The sequence below is a fragment of the Sitophilus oryzae genome, unplaced genomic scaffold, assembly GCF_002938485.1.
Source record: "Sitophilus oryzae breed Bouriz unplaced genomic scaffold, Soryzae_2.0 scaffold_1644_pilon_pilon, whole genome shotgun sequence".
NCBI lineage: Eukaryota > Metazoa > Arthropoda > Insecta > Coleoptera > Curculionidae > Sitophilus > Sitophilus oryzae.
In genome coordinates this window covers 38169-56026 of record NW_022146330.1, presented here as the reverse complement: position 1 = coordinate 56026, position 17858 = coordinate 38169, and the positions used below count along the sequence as shown (strand labels likewise).

The 17858-nt window shown below is 32.3% G+C and overlaps 1 protein-coding gene across 1 annotated transcript; it reads left to right on the top strand.

Moving 5' to 3' along the window:
• Positions 1-226: 226 nt before the first annotated feature.
• LOC115880699 (atlastin-like) lies at positions 227-13873 on the top strand (the record flags this gene model as incomplete). Its single annotated transcript, XM_030897980.1, has 9 exons — positions 227-447; positions 604-753; positions 811-966; positions 2368-2539; positions 5820-6004; positions 7323-7544; positions 10034-10248; positions 13540-13606; positions 13763-13873. Coding segments are annotated over 9 exons (1484 nt in total), but the record flags the coding sequence as incomplete, so codon positions are not given.
• Positions 13874-17858: the final 3985 nt, after the last annotated feature.

Here is a 17858-nt window from a genome sequence, read left to right as displayed (position 1 = left end):
GACACTAATGCCATCTATCGGCAAACCATTAAAGTTAATTTAATACGGTTTTGTTGGAAAATAAAGCATCTTTTTACGAATTTCTCAAGGTTATTAACTCAAAAAATGCAATTTTTGAGTTGTGTCACTTTTGAAGCAAGGGTGCGATATATTTTTTTTGTGTCATATTGTATGAACATAATAAGTAGGACATTTTTTTCAGTTTTAAGTTCCTTCTCTGTTTTAGATTTGTCCGAAATCGGGGACACATTGAGCACACCACAAGCAGTACCGATAATTTTGGCCAATAACGATCATAGTTTCAAGCTTGACGAAGAAGCCCTAAAAAAAGTTTTATTAAAAGACGAACTCAAAGACCGATACGTTGTGGTTGTTTCAGTAGCAGGAGCTTTTAGACATGGAAAATCATTTTTACTCGATTTCTTTCTTCGTTACATGAATTCAAAGGTAAATACAAATCCGTGCATAATAATTTTTATTGTTCCAATCGAGTTTAATGTAACCATTTATTCATTTTGGTTTATTACTGATTTGATTGTGCTGAAAGTAATTAGTTTTTTAATTGTGTAATGTATTAAGTTAAATAAGTGATTAATTTTTTAGTATGTTCAAAAACAAAATATATCCGATTGGATAGGATCGGAAGATGCTCCATTAACCGGGTTTTCGTGGAAAGGGGGCTCAGAAAGGGACACAACTGGCATTTTGATGTGGTCTGAGGTGTTCCTAACCGAGCTTGCCACAGGAGAGAAGGTAAATTAGTTCAAACGCACCAAGCAATTATTATGATCGATTTAAAATTTATTGTAGGTGGCTATAATTCTGTTGGATACCCAAGGGACCTGGGACAGTAAAAGTACAGTAAAAGAATGCGCTACAATTTTTGCATTAAGCACAATGATCAGTTCTGTGCAAATTTATAATTTGTCCACTAATATACAGGAGGATGATTTGCAGCATTTACAGGTATAGTGAATTTAATACTTATTATTATCAATAATTTTTATTTATTTTAACTTTCTATAATAATGCACAATAATTTTTAAATGTATTTTTTTTTGTTATGGTTAAATAAAAATAAATAATAATACACCTTTGTTCAGTGAATGGATAAAATAAAACCAATTTTTCTCTTGGTTGCACTGCAAATTAAGCATATCTAATGATTTTTATAGTTGAATAAGTTTGTTGTAATCTTGGTATTTTATTCGTTTGAAACTTTAATTTATTATAATCATATTTTTTATAATTTTTACTTAAAATATGTCGGTACTTGAATAAAATATATTATGCTCTAAAATTTAATTGAAATATAAAATAATCTTGTTATCTATTGATTTAATTATTGATTAATAATTATTGATTAAATTAGTTCTTAACGTGTATCACTTATATGGAATATTTTTTATTAAATTAGTACACACTTAATTCTTGGTTTTATAATAATATGGGTTTTTGAACTAGATTAAAAACTATTGAAATTATTTTATAGATAACAACTAAAATCAGAGTCTTATATAATCAGAGATAATAACAATCTCAATAAAATCAATAAAATAATAACAATCAATAAAATCAGAGATAATAACAATCTGGTGTTTTACTACATTTAAACTTAGTGATTTTTATTATAAAATCAAAATACTGTAGCATCGAAAAAATGATGATAATAATTTTGGTGAGGTCAATCTATAGACGTTTTTTTTTTTCGATTCTAAACTACACCATTTAAAAATATTTTTTACTCAATATCAAAATACAATTTCAACCTTTCAATAAAGAAGAGAGAACGGACCAAGTAATGACATCCAAGGTTTGACCTCCTGCAAAATTATCATCGATTTTTATCCCTAGCCGTCCTCCGATGGCGTTTTTTTGGCGATCATATGGTATATCTTAAAATTAAAGAAAGCGTGGCATTGAGGGTACAGTCTCGCTGTTAAAATGTATAAATTTGTAATATTCAGATAGGTTATTGTTTTATTGTTGTGCATTGTTCTTTGCACTCTGATGGCTATACATGGTACCTTCTAATGAGTGACGAATCACACACGCCGTTGTTCTGAATTTGGAAATGTTAGATTTAGATTTTTTTCCTTTTTAAATTTGAGATAAAATTGGAAAAAATAAGGTAAACATAAAATTGTATAAAGATTGATTATTCAGTAATAAAAAAAATGGTAAAATATTATTTGGGATAAAGAATTCTACACTGGATTTTTTTCTCGTTTTCTTATAGCTTTGCCGGAATACAGCCGATAAGTTTTGCTGATTCAGCAAGACGCCTTTCCAACGTCTCCAGTTCTTGGTGAGGGACTGGCGATTCCCTTTACTTAAGCTCCATATGGTGCTGTGGGAGGTCAACAGATACTGACCAAATGGTCTGGAGGTCAGCGACAATCCAGCATCCTGAGCTGCATCGCTCAGGAGGCACATCATTGTGGCTTGCTTTCCTCCGAGATCGCCTGTTTTCTGATGCCCCATCCAGGGAATAAGGTGGCCACGAGCCCCACGTTTGACGGGGCAGGCAGACTGTCAGGTGAGGCCATCAGAGTTGCTACAAGCTACACAATTGTTATTTTGCTACACATTTGCTACCATGATTGCACAGCTACACCACAATCGCCTGTGCTACACATTTTGAGAATTTACATATTTCTTATAAAAAATAATACCAAAACAGTAAATCAGCTGACAAAAGCTGTTTTTTTTGCTTTTAAGTTATCTAAGTTACATTAAAAGAGGCCGCAAGTAAACTTTAAATTTTGAACCGACAAATATCATTTTCCGTCATCGTCATCAGTGTTCAGGTGTTCAGTAAAATGTCAGAGTATGAACTGCATCATGAATCAAGGACCGTCTATTGGTCGAGTCAAAAACGGTAAATAGACAGGATCAAAGAGACAGGATTGTTTAATTCCTTAAATAACACATAACACCTCTGATAACACGTACCTACTTTGGTTAGGTTTGCTCAATTACGTCATCGTTACGTCACACTTCCACTCGTAGACATACGTGAATAATATTCAATTCCTATTTCATTTCCTCCCATATCAGCAAGAACTGCAGTTTATATAGACAAATTTGGCCGATTAAACTGTCCTGAATTGTTTACAATTTTTAAACAGACTAACCGGTCTAATTTGTCCATAAAATCGTTAGTTTCGTTTTCGTGACATCAATTTTGGCGTAGTTGCAGGGGGATGAATATATTGACTTATGATATTGACATTATACAAACAGTGGAAATTGAGTTTGTTTCTGTCTTTCGTGACATCAATTTTGACGTAGCTATGGGATGAAATATATTGACATGATATTGACGTATACAAACGAGTGGAAGTGAGACTCGTAATCATCACTTTAAAATTTGGCGAACGTAATGTCTTTTCTTGGTCTCATTGGATGGCTTCATACAATTATTGGTCATGGATGGCCACACAATGCTACATACATTTTTATGGTCAAGTCTCTGCACAATCAAAATTTTCTTGTGGCAAACCCTGGAATACATATATATTACCATCTTTGATGTAGATTGTTTACATGATCTGCAGGTTGGGTAGGTCGAAAATTTTATATTTTCTACTGTATTTTAATGATAATTATCAGAAAATTAATTTTCTACATTTTTTACATGTCCAGACGTAGAAAATTAGGTTTGTATATTGTAAAACCGTTCTTTGGGTTTTATATTTATTTCAAATACTCTAGTTACAACGATTAGTGCAAGAAATAAACCAATAACGATATCTCTAATTGTTATTTATTATTTAACAAAGGGATAGTATATAGTATGTCAAAAAAACTTAATCAATTAACTTCCATACATGGCCGGAAGAATGAAATTTAGGGGGGGGCAAGGTAAAAATGAATAAAAAATTGACATTTTTGGTAATTATTGGGAAAACTGGAAATCGTCCGATTTTCACCAAAATTGGTATACACCCTATTTTGAAGTCGTAGATTACGAATTTGAACGTTACGAATCTTTTTTCTTGGCGGTCTCTTACCGTTTTTGAGAAAAACGGAAAATAATTTCAATATCGAATTTTTCTTAATTTCTCATATGTTTAAGGTTTTCTAGCACATATTTTGTTAGGTATTCAATAATCAATAATGTTTTTGCTCTTTTCTGTTACTTTTTTAACCAATTCTATGCATAATAGAGGAAAATTTGTTAAATAAATTTGTAAACTATCTGAAAATGTTAGGTTATAGCTTTGTTTGGGTTCTTGTTATTACCGATTCTGAACCGTCCTAGAACTCTGCAGCGCATGCGCAAATGAAATAATGTCTTAATATTTCCTTCTGCACATACGCATCACAGTTCTAGGACGGTTCAGAATCGGTAATAAGAGAAACCCGAAGTAAGCTTATGTGTTTCTGGCATTTAAAGTTGCCAATGCTAAACGTTGCCAATGCTAAACCTAAATTTAGCGTGTTTTTTTCGCTCATTCTGGAATTACGAAAGGCGGTCGGCAGAAGAACGGCTCCTTCTCATAACTGCTATTTTACCAACGAGATCTGACTATTTATAACTACAAAGTTGCACGAAAGAGTTTTGATTGCATTGGTTACAACTTCCATGCGGAGGGTGTTAATCTTTTGTTATATTATATCAAAAAAAGATTAACCCCCTCCGCAAAGAAGTTAAAACCAATGTAAACAAAACTCTTCCGCGTAACTTTGTGGATATAGGTGTATATTTAATTATTGTCGATCTCATAATAGGTAGTTTATTTAAAATCCCTAATCACCCGAAAAAATAGAAGATATGGCAACGTTGTAAATTGTCAAATTTCTAGAATAGGTCTAGAATATATTTGTCTCCCTCATTACATAGGAGAGAGAAAGAAGGATATATCAAATGTCAAACTTCCATCTGGTCTCAATTTTCTTTGTTATTTTGTCAAGAAAAGTGTTTTTCAGTAAAATGTTGGACATTTTTCTATCCCCAATCAAGTGTGGCTTTTAGATAAACCATAATATAATGAAAATATAGTGAAATTATTACTTTATAGTGCCGAAATAAAGAAAAACTCAATGTTGAAATAATTTTCCGTTTTTCTGAAAAACGGTAAGAGACCGCCAAGAAAAAAGTGGATTCGTAATCTACGACCTCAAAATAGTGTGTATACACTTTTGGTGAAAATCGGACGATTTCCAGTTTTCCCAATAATTACCACATTTTTTATTATTTTACAGGTAACACCTAACAATTTCATAATAATGATTATTTTTTTACAGATGTAAGAAGATAGCTTTTATTTTATTGTTTCAGTGATCCAGGGGGGGCAAATGCCCTCTATCCCCCCTGTCCAGCATACCATGCTTCCATATTATTTTAAATTAATATGTGTACAATGGGAGGATGCGTGACAGTGATTGTTGTGTCATTATAACTCCGCAGGTATATCGTATTTTCCTTCATCTCTCTGTTTGGGCAGTTTGGGTGTTTATAAAACTCAAATTATAAAACGACCTAGGTTTTGTGTATCGTTTATCGCGTATAATGTGTTGGGTTGTGAAGTCAATATAAATCAATATTTAAATTTTAATATGGAAAAAAATTAGTTTTAGTTGCCCTAGCTTTGTCGTGTAGCTGAGGGTTTGAGATTGTGCTCAAATTTGTGTGGGTAATAATTCATAATTTTCTGGTTCTGGATAAATGATGAACTCTTTCTTGGATCTGATTCTGGAATAGATATTTTCAAATAGACAAATATGGCGGTTTAAAATTAATTTAGGCGTCGTTACCCAACCCTGGTGTAAATATCTTTAAACGGGTTAGAATTTTTCTTTTTTTTTTACAGAAATCGATCAAGAATTCAAGGACAACCTGAGGATTTTAGTACCAATGCTGTTGGCGCCGGAAAATCTGGTTTTGAAGAAGATCAACGGGGAGAAGGTGAAAGTGCGCGATTTCGTGCAGTACTGCAAGTCGTACATGCAGATCTACGAGGGGAACGAGTTGCCCGAACCCAAGTCTATGTTGGTGGTAAGTCATTTTTTTCACGCCCCTGTATTATAGGTACGCTGTTTCTAGTGTTACCGGAAATATTTTAATGATTATATTACACAAAATAATATAAAAGTATTCGAAAAACAACAAAGATTATTTAAGGTGTATTAAAGAGTATAAAAGATAAGAAATTAATTCGTTAATAAAGTACATAAATTTTCCTATGTAATGTACCTTATATTTTAAAATCGAATCTATTAAAAAATTTTGAATCATTTTTGGTATTTCGGTGGGCGTAAGATAGATATATTTATAAAATTCTATAAGTAATTATTTTTAAATAGCAATATGATATTACCTAATATCTATTAGTTCAATTAGAATATTATTATTCTATATCCTTGAAAGTTTATTTTTAATTGTTAAATTGAAAACAAATAATCATTTTAATCGTAATGCATGTGTATTTCTTAAAAATTAGATCTTGTTTCTTTTTTTTGAAGGGATAATCCTTATCAATTAACTTTTTTTTAATATTTGACCTTATAAAACCGTGCGTAAACAATGGATTTATTTATCCTAATTAAAGTTTTTAAGCATAGACTGCGTTCAAGGCAAGATTAGTTGTCATATTGCTGAACGCAGCTAAAAAAATATTTTAATCGAATAGCAATTTTTTATGGCTTTTTTAAGAGTTATTTTATGATTGATTAGCGGTTTGCAACGTATATGCTTACATTATTTTTTTTTTCAATTTAATAACGCCTAAGTATAGTCTATTAAATAACTTTGAATTTTGGCCGTTATTTTTCACCAACATGGCAAATATAAAATCCCTCTGTCAAAAAAGTTACTAATCAGATAGGTAACTCTTTTTTAGTTTCGTGAAATAGAAAAGGAAAATAATAAAACAAGTGACAGTTCTTTTTCTTCTCAAAAATCGACACGAAATGTCATAATTGTCAAAAGTAAAATGTCATCAGCTTTTGACATTTCTAAATATCAGACAACAAAGAAAAATGCATGGCCGCAAGTTGCTAACCTAATAAAATTAACACTAGAAAAGCCCGCGGGAACTGTCAAATTCAAAAAGTTATTCGTTTCACAGGCTATAAATGTAACTTTTTTCTTTGTAAATGTATTTTTTATATAAAATTGCAAATATGTACCTATAATTTATAGGCAAAATGTATTTTTATATGGGCTTATCATATTGTCTCATTTTGGGTTGTTATTTCCTGGTTAACATGTATCGACAATTTGTTTTAGCAGCGTCATCAATCAATTATCTTAAAATCCCCTAAAAGTGTATTGCCAACTTTGTGAATTGTTCCGTATGATAATTCTTGTCTAGGCAACCGCGGAGGCGAACAATCTGGCAGCGGTGGCCGACGCCAAGGACGTCTACATCCAGCTGATGGAGGACGTGTGCGGCGGTGCCAAACCGTACTTAAAAACGGAAGCCATCGAGACCGAACATAGGAAGGTTAAGGACAAGGCCATCGAACAATTCAACAAGAAGAAGAAGATGGGAGGGGACGAATTCAGTGCCATGTACAAGGACCAATTGGAAAAGGTATTTATAACGTCATTTATTATAAATATATTTTAAAATATTGTCAAATGTAGGGAAAAATATTGAAAAATACCGTTTTTTATTAACGTTTTGAAATATTTTATTTGGAAAATATTTTTTTGGTTTTACATTTTTTATGTACCTCCGTAAATTTTTCACTCTACGATAATTTCAAATTGTTGTCAACTTTTACAATATTTTGATTACTGAAGCCAAATCATAAAGATGAAACTATTTAGGAAAATCTTTGTCTTTGGGGTAGGCAATCTTAATAGTATTTTTTGAAGATGTTTCTTCTAGAGTCCTAAAATCAATTAATTTCAGCGGTTCCCAAAATGTTCAAAGTTAAATAACTCGGTTACACAAGGTGGAGTTACACAAGGTTACCACAAGGTGGAGTAACCCCCCCTTTGCTGTGGAGCTTGGTGGTGGATGAACTACTAGATGAATTAACTCTAGCGGGAATACACTGCATTGGGTATGCAGATGACGTAGTCATGATCGCTCGGGGGAAACACGAAGGCACCTTGTGTGATATTATCCAAAGAGGACTCCGTATCACTGACAGATGGTGTAGGACGGTCGGGCTGAGTATCAACTCAGACAAAACCGCGATAGTGCCATTCGCCAGAAGGCGAAGTCTGAAAAACTTGAAAAGAATCCAACTAGATGGAAAGGAAATACTGCCAACACAGGAAGTTAAATACCTCGGAATAACCCTGGACAGTAAACTCCTGTGGAACAGGCATATTAAGAACACTACCAGCAAAGCCATAAAGGCTCTCATGATATGCAGAAGACTGGCCGGAAATAGATGGGGCTGCTCCCCTAACATTTTGCGCTGGATGTATACCATGATAGTAAGACCCATGATTACTTATGGAGCAGTTGCCTGGTACACAAAACTAGAGCAACGAACGGCAAGGCTAAACCTATGCAAAGTCCAGAGACTAGCATGCGTTTGCATCACAGGAGCCATGAGAACCTGTCCAACAGCAGCAATGGAGGTCATTCTAGATCTAACACCACTGCACATTGTCATTGGTAGATATGCCAATGCGACAATGATTAGAATGGTCACTAACGGAATTAGTACTGGGAGAATTGTCAGATCAGGGGCTTGGAACACCCTCAAAAAAGAAATACCACTCCTGCAACTCCCATTGGACGATATGCCAAAAACGTACAACTTTGACAAACATGTCAATGTAGTATTGAGCAATAAGAAGGATTGGAAGAGCGAAACGCTTGCCCAGCAGTTAAAAGACCATACCATAACTTGGTATACTGGTGCTTCCAAAACCAATACGGGAACAGGGATCGGAGTGTTTGGGCCGAGAGCTAATTACTCCGAACTAATGGGCACTTACCCTAGTATCCTACAGGCAGAAATCTACGCTATCGAGAGATGCGTACAACTTATCTTAGATAGGAACTATCGGAAACAAGAAATAGCCATCTTATCTGATAGTCAAGCAGCGTTAAAGGCGATCAACTCAGTATCAATCAATTCGAAATTGGTCAAAGAATGCATAGAGAAGCTGAATAAATTAGGCAAAGAAAACAAAGTCCTCCTACACTGGGTGCCTGCTCACCAAGGGATAGAAGGCAATGAAAAAGCAAATAATCTAGCTAGGAAAGCAGCGAACACTCCACTAACTGAACCAGAACCGTTCTGCTTTCCAAGTGGTAACCAACTCAAGGCGGAACTCAAGAACTTGGAAGATTCCATCCGCAACCTGGAATGGAAATTTTCCAATGGTCTAAGACACTCGAAGAAGTTTCTGAGGGCTTATGATGAAGAAAAATCACAGATCTTCCTGGGTCTGAGTAGAACAATCTTCGGATTGTCACGGGGTTTTAACAGGACACTGTCTCCTCAATGAACACCTCAGTAGATTGAAACTAAGAAGAAACGGCGAATGCAGATTCTGTGGGGAAGATGGGGAAACACCAGTACACCTCATCACTGAGTGCGCCGAGACGACAACCATTCGTGCCATGAATTTTGGTACGACTGATATTGGAGATGGAGAACTACCCTCTATAAAACCGTCCCAGATACTGGCTTTTGTCAGAGCCCTGGGACTGTATGATGAGTTATGATTGAAGAAAGGGGGACACAATGGATCTGTAAGGTCGAAGTGATTAACCCCCCTCCCACTCATTCTAAATTCTCTCTCGGTTAATTAACTCGGTTATTTTTAATTTACTTTAAAAATGATAAAGAGAGAGAAAATATGTTTCTTTTGGCCAGATCTATCACCCCTTAAATTATCTGCACTTATTTCTATACTTTTTAAAAATGCTCTAAATTAACTACCATATTATATGCTCACAAAATTTAATATCTATACAAATTGTCGTTCTCCTTGGAGCCTCCGTGTTGTATGAGAGGTGCTACCCTGTATCTCTGATTGCATCATGCTTGTTTTAATGATCAATTTTCGTGAAAACCTGGTAAATCTTTTTTTTTAACTTCTTTTCAGGACATCGAAGAGACGTTCCTCCAGTTCAAGTCCCACAACGAGAGCAAAAACATCTTCAAGTCGGCGCGAACGCCCGCAGTGTTTTTCGCGCTGGCCGTCTTCTTCTACGTCACGTCCGGCCTGTTCGGCCTTTTCGGCCTCTACTCCCTGGCCAACCTGTGCAATTTGGGCATGGCCGTGGCCTTCATCACCCTAATGGTGTGGTCCTACGTCAGGTAAATAATATATTTTGTTATAATGTGCGATCGATTAATAATTTGTTATCGTCGTTTGGGTCGGTAAAATTAATGAAAGCGTTTAATGTAGATGGGATGCAAAGTTCAGCGAGGTTAACGGAATTTGCTTAATGATTGTTTTTATATACGGGGTGTGTAGATAAATAAGTGTGAATAAAATACATACGGTGGGTAAAGAAAATAAGGAGGGTTTTATTTGGGGATTTTAAATTTTACCATAAATCTATTTCGTCCCAAATTCGAAAGTATAGCAGATGTGAAAGAGGTAAAATTATTCTGGCAAAGGTACAATGAGTACAATGCGTTTATAATGCACTGAACAAAGAGAGAACAGTAAAAACGTTGCCAAACGTATGAAATAAACCGAGAAACTGTGCACATTGCTAAGAGACGCGAAAAGGGATATAGCAGATTCGTCGCGGTCGACTCAATCAGTACCATATCAGTACTTAAAATTAGTAGTGGGAACTATCGAATGAATACTATCGAAACATTCGATAGTTGCAATTCATTCGAATAATTCGATAGTTAGTAAGAAAACATTCGTTGAAAACTATTCGAATAAAAATTATCGAATAGATCCGGTATAGCCAGGGAATAAGGTCGCCACGAGCCCTACGTTTGACGGCAGACTGTCAGGTGAGGCCATATATATTACCATTTCGATGTAGATTGTTTACATGATCTTCATGGTTGAGTAGGGAAAATTTGTTATATTTTCTACTGTATTTTTTACGCGTAGAAAATTAATTTTCTACATTTTTTACATGTCCAGTAAACCGTTCTTTGGGTTTATATTTATTTCAAATACTTCAGTCACAACTAGTAGTGGGAACTATCGAATGAATACTATCGAAACATTCGATAGTTGCAATTCATTCGAATAATTCGATAGCTAGTAAGAAAACATTCGCTGAAAACTATTCGAATAAAAATTATCGAATAGATCCGTCATCTGCCTTGAAATATTGTATTCTAGTAATTCGGCAGCAAAAACCCCATTCATTTATAAAATTCATTCATTTATGAAATTCATTTATTCCTCAGGATCGATTATAATAAAATATTAACTGGATTTTAGTTGTCGCCCGGCGACGTAGGTTTCTTTCCGAGAAACCCGACAGCGGTCGGTGGCAATGCTATGAAAGAAGCCGGCATCTTTGATTTTTTGCGGAGTCAGATAAAAATAAGGACACATTATTTTTTTTTATTGAGGTGCTAGTGTTTACACAGAAAATATATTATGAAGGGCGCTGTTGCCATATTTTGGTATTAGTTGATATTAGCAAAGAATATTATTGTTTGGCTTTAGTTAGTTAGGGCTTGTTAGGGATAGTATGTCTATATATTGTGCATTTTTTTTATTAATATTCTGTTGTTACACTGCAATAATACTTGTTATTTTGGATATAGGAAAATGATTTATAATGTTTTTAAGCAAAGGCTGGTTTAATAAATAATAATAACGGTAATAATTTGTTATACCTATTAACAACAAAATTTAAAATCATTTAATATAAACATTTTTTTAAGTAGTAGCAAAATATAAACAACAAATTAGATGTCAAAATTATTTATATTATCATATTTAAAAATAATATAGTCTCTAAATTTTTTGGCAACGTTGGTTTATTAAAGAATAATAATTACAGAACTAATTTGTTATATTAACAACAAATTTTAAAATCATGAAATATAAACGTTTATTAATTTTCTAAGCGTGCAGTGCAATGGAAGGAAAATATAAATAAAAAATTAAAAATCAAAATTATTTATATTAGGTGCTTTATATTACTATTTAAAAGTTATATTTACTTTTGCTGACATTTACTTTAAAAAATAAATTAAATATTTCTTCGCAAAAAACTACATGTAAGAGAATTAGCATAAACAAAATACAAACATCGTTAACATTTTTTTTAAATTGGCACGTGTAAAACTTTCATTTTAATTTTCTCACCCCATAGTTTGAGTTCACCATTTACTTAACCACATTACTTAAATATGATTATTAAGTTCAACTAATTCATATTATTAAAACATCTAAAATACAAATATGTATTTATAAAATTAATTGTAAGTTCATCTCATCTCTCTTAAAAATTGCTACTTCTCAAAATTTCCCATTAAAAAATAGACCATATACCATATAAAATTAAATAATCGAAAGATCGGACTACGGAAAACCACACAAATTTTCGGAAAAATTTTGACCACCTGCACATGCACACAATCATCAATAAATAAAATTAAAAAAAAAACTACTATTTTAGTATTTTAAATATTTTAATAAACGCAAAAATAGCACAGTATTTATACGGCGAAGTTATAAAAGTTTGGGAGAACTAATAATGCACTGACGCACACAAAAATCAAACGAATACTAAATTTCATTTATCAAAAGCATTCGATAGTCGTGGCTCAACGATAACCATTTAGTCGCACGGCGAGGTTTCACATATGCTTTAGTATACAAATGAATGAATGATTTTATTCGAATAAAACCATTCGATAGTTGAAATCATTCATTCAGTAACCATTCGATAGTCTAATTCATTCGATAGTTCCCATCACTACTTAAAATTCTAAGAAAGGGTGTACATCATGCGTTCAGCTTCACGATTTAATTACGTCTCGTGATACTTTATTTCTTTACTTAATAACGAGTCGTTGTAGTTTTCACTATAGCTTGTAAATTTTTAAGTGCAAGTTAGAAACATTTACACTTTTGGTAAAACTAAGCGGAATTTAGTTGGTGTTCGACAGTGGTCGCGATATTAGAACTCTGAATTCAAAAAACGATATTTTGAAATCCATTAGAAATAATTGATTGTAGTTTTTTTCAAAAATTTTCTTAATATTTCTGCTATATTTTCTTCGCAGACAGTATGTGAAAATCTTTATAAATAAAAAAGTTACACGATTGCCGAAAATTGCAATGCACTAAAAGACTAAACCCATCCATTTAGGTTTTTTTTAAATTTTTGAATGAAAAAAAAAAACAAGCCTATCGAAAGTTCCTTATTTAAACATCTTGTAAAAGATCTGAACTTCAAAATTCAGTACCGGAGAAATGTGGCAACGTCGCAACAGCACACCGTTGCATTTCTCTCACTCCGACTTAATAAGATCCCTATGCGATTTACTTTCACACATGTAAATACCGGTAGAGAAGGTTTTAAGGAAAAAAAACCTGAATATAAATAACGTTTTTTTTGCATTAATACTTACTTAATATTTAATACATATTTATGTATTTTTTAATTTCAGATATAGTGGCGAATTAAGAGAAGTGGGAGTAGCGATCGATGAAACTGCCAATTTTATTTGGGAAAATGTAAGTTTATTGTTATTATTTTTATACTACTGAACATTAACATAAATTAAAAATTAGCTACATACGACATTGAAGTTGAATAAATGATTAGTTTTTTTTTTTGTTGTTCCAAAACTAATACCACTAACGCAGAGTATTTTCTCGTTTTTGTTTTAGCGGTCCTATTTTAAAAAGCGAAAACTAAGAAAACAGAGTATGTATCAAAAAATAATAATTAATCTGTGCATGCGGCTTTGCGAAAACACTTTTTAGCGTAATTTTTTATTATTTTTTTGGCGAATTTAAAATTCGATAATTTTTGTGGCAGGAATAAAACTCAAATATACATGGTGTCGCTATAAATTGATATATGGTTATGTTAAAAAAGGGGGTTCCTAAAAGTTAATAGGCCCAATTAACCATGACGTTATATGATATCAGTTAAGTATTTTTGTAGTATGATACTATACAGTATGTCCCGGATTGTCTTTACAAAAGGAAAAACGTTTTTTATTATTGACATTTGGAGAAAAATGCATGAAATCTTCATAAAATTTTTTGCTTGTTCTAAAGGTGCGTTCAGACGGGCTGCGCCGCTGAAATCATTTTTTTAACATATACTTTTGTGCGCGCTTAAAAAATACACTTCAAAAGTACATGTTAAAAAATGTTTTGCGCAGCGCCATTTTATGGAAAGCACTGTTCATTAAAATGTTGTATCCTATGTTAAAGGGCTTGTTTCTCTCTACAATTTCCTGTCTCACAATGTACCGTTTGTGACCAGGAAGGATTCATAGTTTCATAGATGTCGATTTTCGAAAGAAATCAGAACATTATTATTTCGTATATTTTTCATTTTATTGATTTTATGGAAAGCACTGTTCATTAAAATGTTGTCTTCTATGTTATAGGGCTTGTTTCTCTCTACAATTTCCTGTCTCACAATGTACCGTTTGTGTCCAGGAACAACCTTTAGAACAAGCAAAATTTTTTATGAACATTTCATGCAGTTTTCTCCAAATGTCAATAATAAAAAAGTTTTTCCTCTTGTAAAGACAATCCGGGGACATACTGTATAATGAAATTAACTCTATATTACATCAGTAAGTTTCTTGTACCATTCCTGTGTTTCCTCTGTACCAACCTGTATATTTGAATATTTAATAATAAATGGAATAAAATCTAGTTAGATACACTTTGTAAATTTATTTTTTATTTTTTATTTTAAATTGTATCACGTGTATATTAAACACAGCTTATATTTTGTATATATCTATGTTATATTATTTATTTCCTGGTTCGTGCTTATTTATACTACTTTTATATTACTTATATTATTTCAAGCTAATTCCTATCTTTTTTGCATGCTGATTCTGAATATATATATCGAGCGGTAGATTACTCACAACACAGTATTTTTTGGCACCATATAAATTTTATTTCTTTACATATTTATTATTGATTAATACAATTTTAGTAATGTGTTTCTTCGTTCTTTTAACTACTTATACACGCATTCAAAATTTCAGCTGAATCGGAAAAAATAGTTTATAATAATATAGTGTCTAATGATGATACAAATTCATTGGGCAGAAAAATCAGTACCTTCAAATTTATATTTTCAACAATAATCTGGCATGCAATTCTAATAAAGTAAACGTGGTGAGTAACTTTATACAAAGTCCAAAATTGAACATTAAATCTTCAGCTGAAGCACTGGAAAATTTAAAAGATTACCTACTTTGTTAAAATAAGATGTGACGAACATTTTAAAATATTTATGGATTAGGTATTGAAGAAGAATTTCCTCCTTTACGTGCAACACGTATTCGAAATTTAACATCGTTTTTTCAAATTGAACTGTACTAATAAAATGATTCTTGACATTACCGGTCACTCTTGCAACTGGATAACGTTCATTCTAGAAATTTAAAAGAAAAGTTAGTAAAAAACTATCTTACATCATCAATGAGCCAGGAAAGACTATCGGCTTTGGCAATTATTTCTTGGACACGAATTGTGCGATATTATAGACCTAAACAGTATATTAAAAAAAATTCAGAAACAAAAACGCCGATTTCAAGAAATATTTCGTAAAACATTTCGGGGATAGTGTAGCGGCTGTTTTAAATCACTTTAAAAAATATTTTAATGAAAAATCAGAGATCCTTTGAAATTATGAAAACCTTTTATGGCACTCGGCGAAGGAATTTAAATATTACAACCATTACAAGCCTCAATTTTTTGCGTCAATAAATCAAGAGAGCAAAGCCCGGGATTTTAAAAAACACTTCAATTGGTTTTATTACGGCATAAAGCCGATTTTATTTATTTTTTGTTGTTCAAAAATCGGATTTGTTTTTGAAACAAAATTCATATACAAGGTTATTACCTACCTATATTAAGTACCTACTTGTCTTTATACACCGTATTTTGGTATCCGCACTGGTATACTATAAAGAAATGTCACTCTCTATGCATATAAAGTTGGGGACATGAACACTCACCTGAAAAAAAGAAAAAAACATGTAAATTAATAGTCCAAGAAAATAGGCCTTCAAAAACGAAGTTTTGGTAAAAACTTAACTTTTTCATATGCGTTACTTTGTAAGATCCAAAAGAAAAAACATGTAAATTAATAGTCCAAGAAAATAGGCCTTCAAAAACTAAGGTTTGGTAAAAACTTGACTTTTTCATATGGACGTTTACTTTGAGAGATCCAAAAAATTAATTCCCTAGTAAATTAAATAAATAAAATTATTCTTTCATAATTTAGGAGAAGCGACAAGCGACTAAAAGGTCAAATGTTGTAGAGCGTCTAATTTTACGTAAAAATGGTCTGTATTTTTTTTGCTCAAATCAAAATTAACCGAGGCTAGAAGCTAGAGGACAGCTTTTATTGAAAAATTACTAGTCCTTACTTTGGAAATTTGAAAAAAAAAACACTTTATTTATATTTTTCACCCCTTCTCGGGGTTAATTTAAAAAATCTTAAATAAAATTTATAATTTTCGAAACAAATTGAATTAAAATATATGAATTTTTCAGCAACTTATAATTTTTTTTTAATTTCTACTATTATCCCCTAGCTTCCAGCCACCCTATCTCGGTTAATTTTGATTTGAGCAAAAAAACTATAGAGACCATTTTTATGTAAAATTGGACGCTTTACAACTTTTATTAACTTTTTTTTTCTAGTTCTTACTGTTTCTCCGAAATTTTGGAAAAAATAATTTAATTTATTTATTTCACCCTTCTCGGGGGTGAATTTAAAAAATCTTTTCTCACTTCGATTTTAGATCTTTCAAAGTAACTTATATCAAAAAATTCAAGTTTTTACCAAAACTTAATATTTAAAGGCCTATTTTCTTTGACTATTAGAAAACGGACAAGTGCTCGTCCTTTGAGGGTTCCGTATAAAAACTATTTTTTATGATTTGAGGAATCTCTCCACGAGAGATGGCACATGTTTTTTAAAACACGCTGATGTATAGATGCTGAATAAATCGCTGTATCATTGCGATAAAAAAAGTACCACAACAAAATATGATTTAATCTTTGAATAAGAAGACTAGATTTAATCTACGACAATGTCATTATGACACATTTAACATTGTCATTTGGATGTCATTATTACATCATTATTATACCTAACCAAATTCACACATAATAACATGCAAATTTTAAAATAAGAAACAAGCAAAAAAAGGTACCTAAATACGTTTATTTATTGTAAACATTAATTATAATACCAGTACAATTGGTTAAATTAATTCCAGACGATGACAGGCGAGTTGAATTTTTAGAAAGTTTTATTTCCTGAGTGCTTGAACTTGTTGAAGACCCATCATTACCAAAAATGTTACCCAAAATAATACATGACACTTTTTCTTATTTTCTTTGGATTTTCTATATAGCTCTCTGCCACTGTGTTAGAGCGCTAACCACCATGTCTTTTAACAGTTAATAAATCCACTCCTGAACGATCTACGGAAACAATGTCCAGTGTATTGTTGTGGATTTGGAAGACTTAGGAACAATGTTATTTTATTCGGAATTTTCCCTAAAGTATTAATGCCAACGGGTTGCTTAATACATTTTCCATTTCTGTACCCCATGTTCGAACCATTTCCACCATATTTATTCCTTCAACATTCCCTTTCGGTATAACAAAATCTCGTGATATCTTTGTTTTCGTAAATGGAATAATGACATAAATGCATGTCCTTTATCTTTAATATTTTGCAGCTGCAGATTTGTCAACTCGATACGC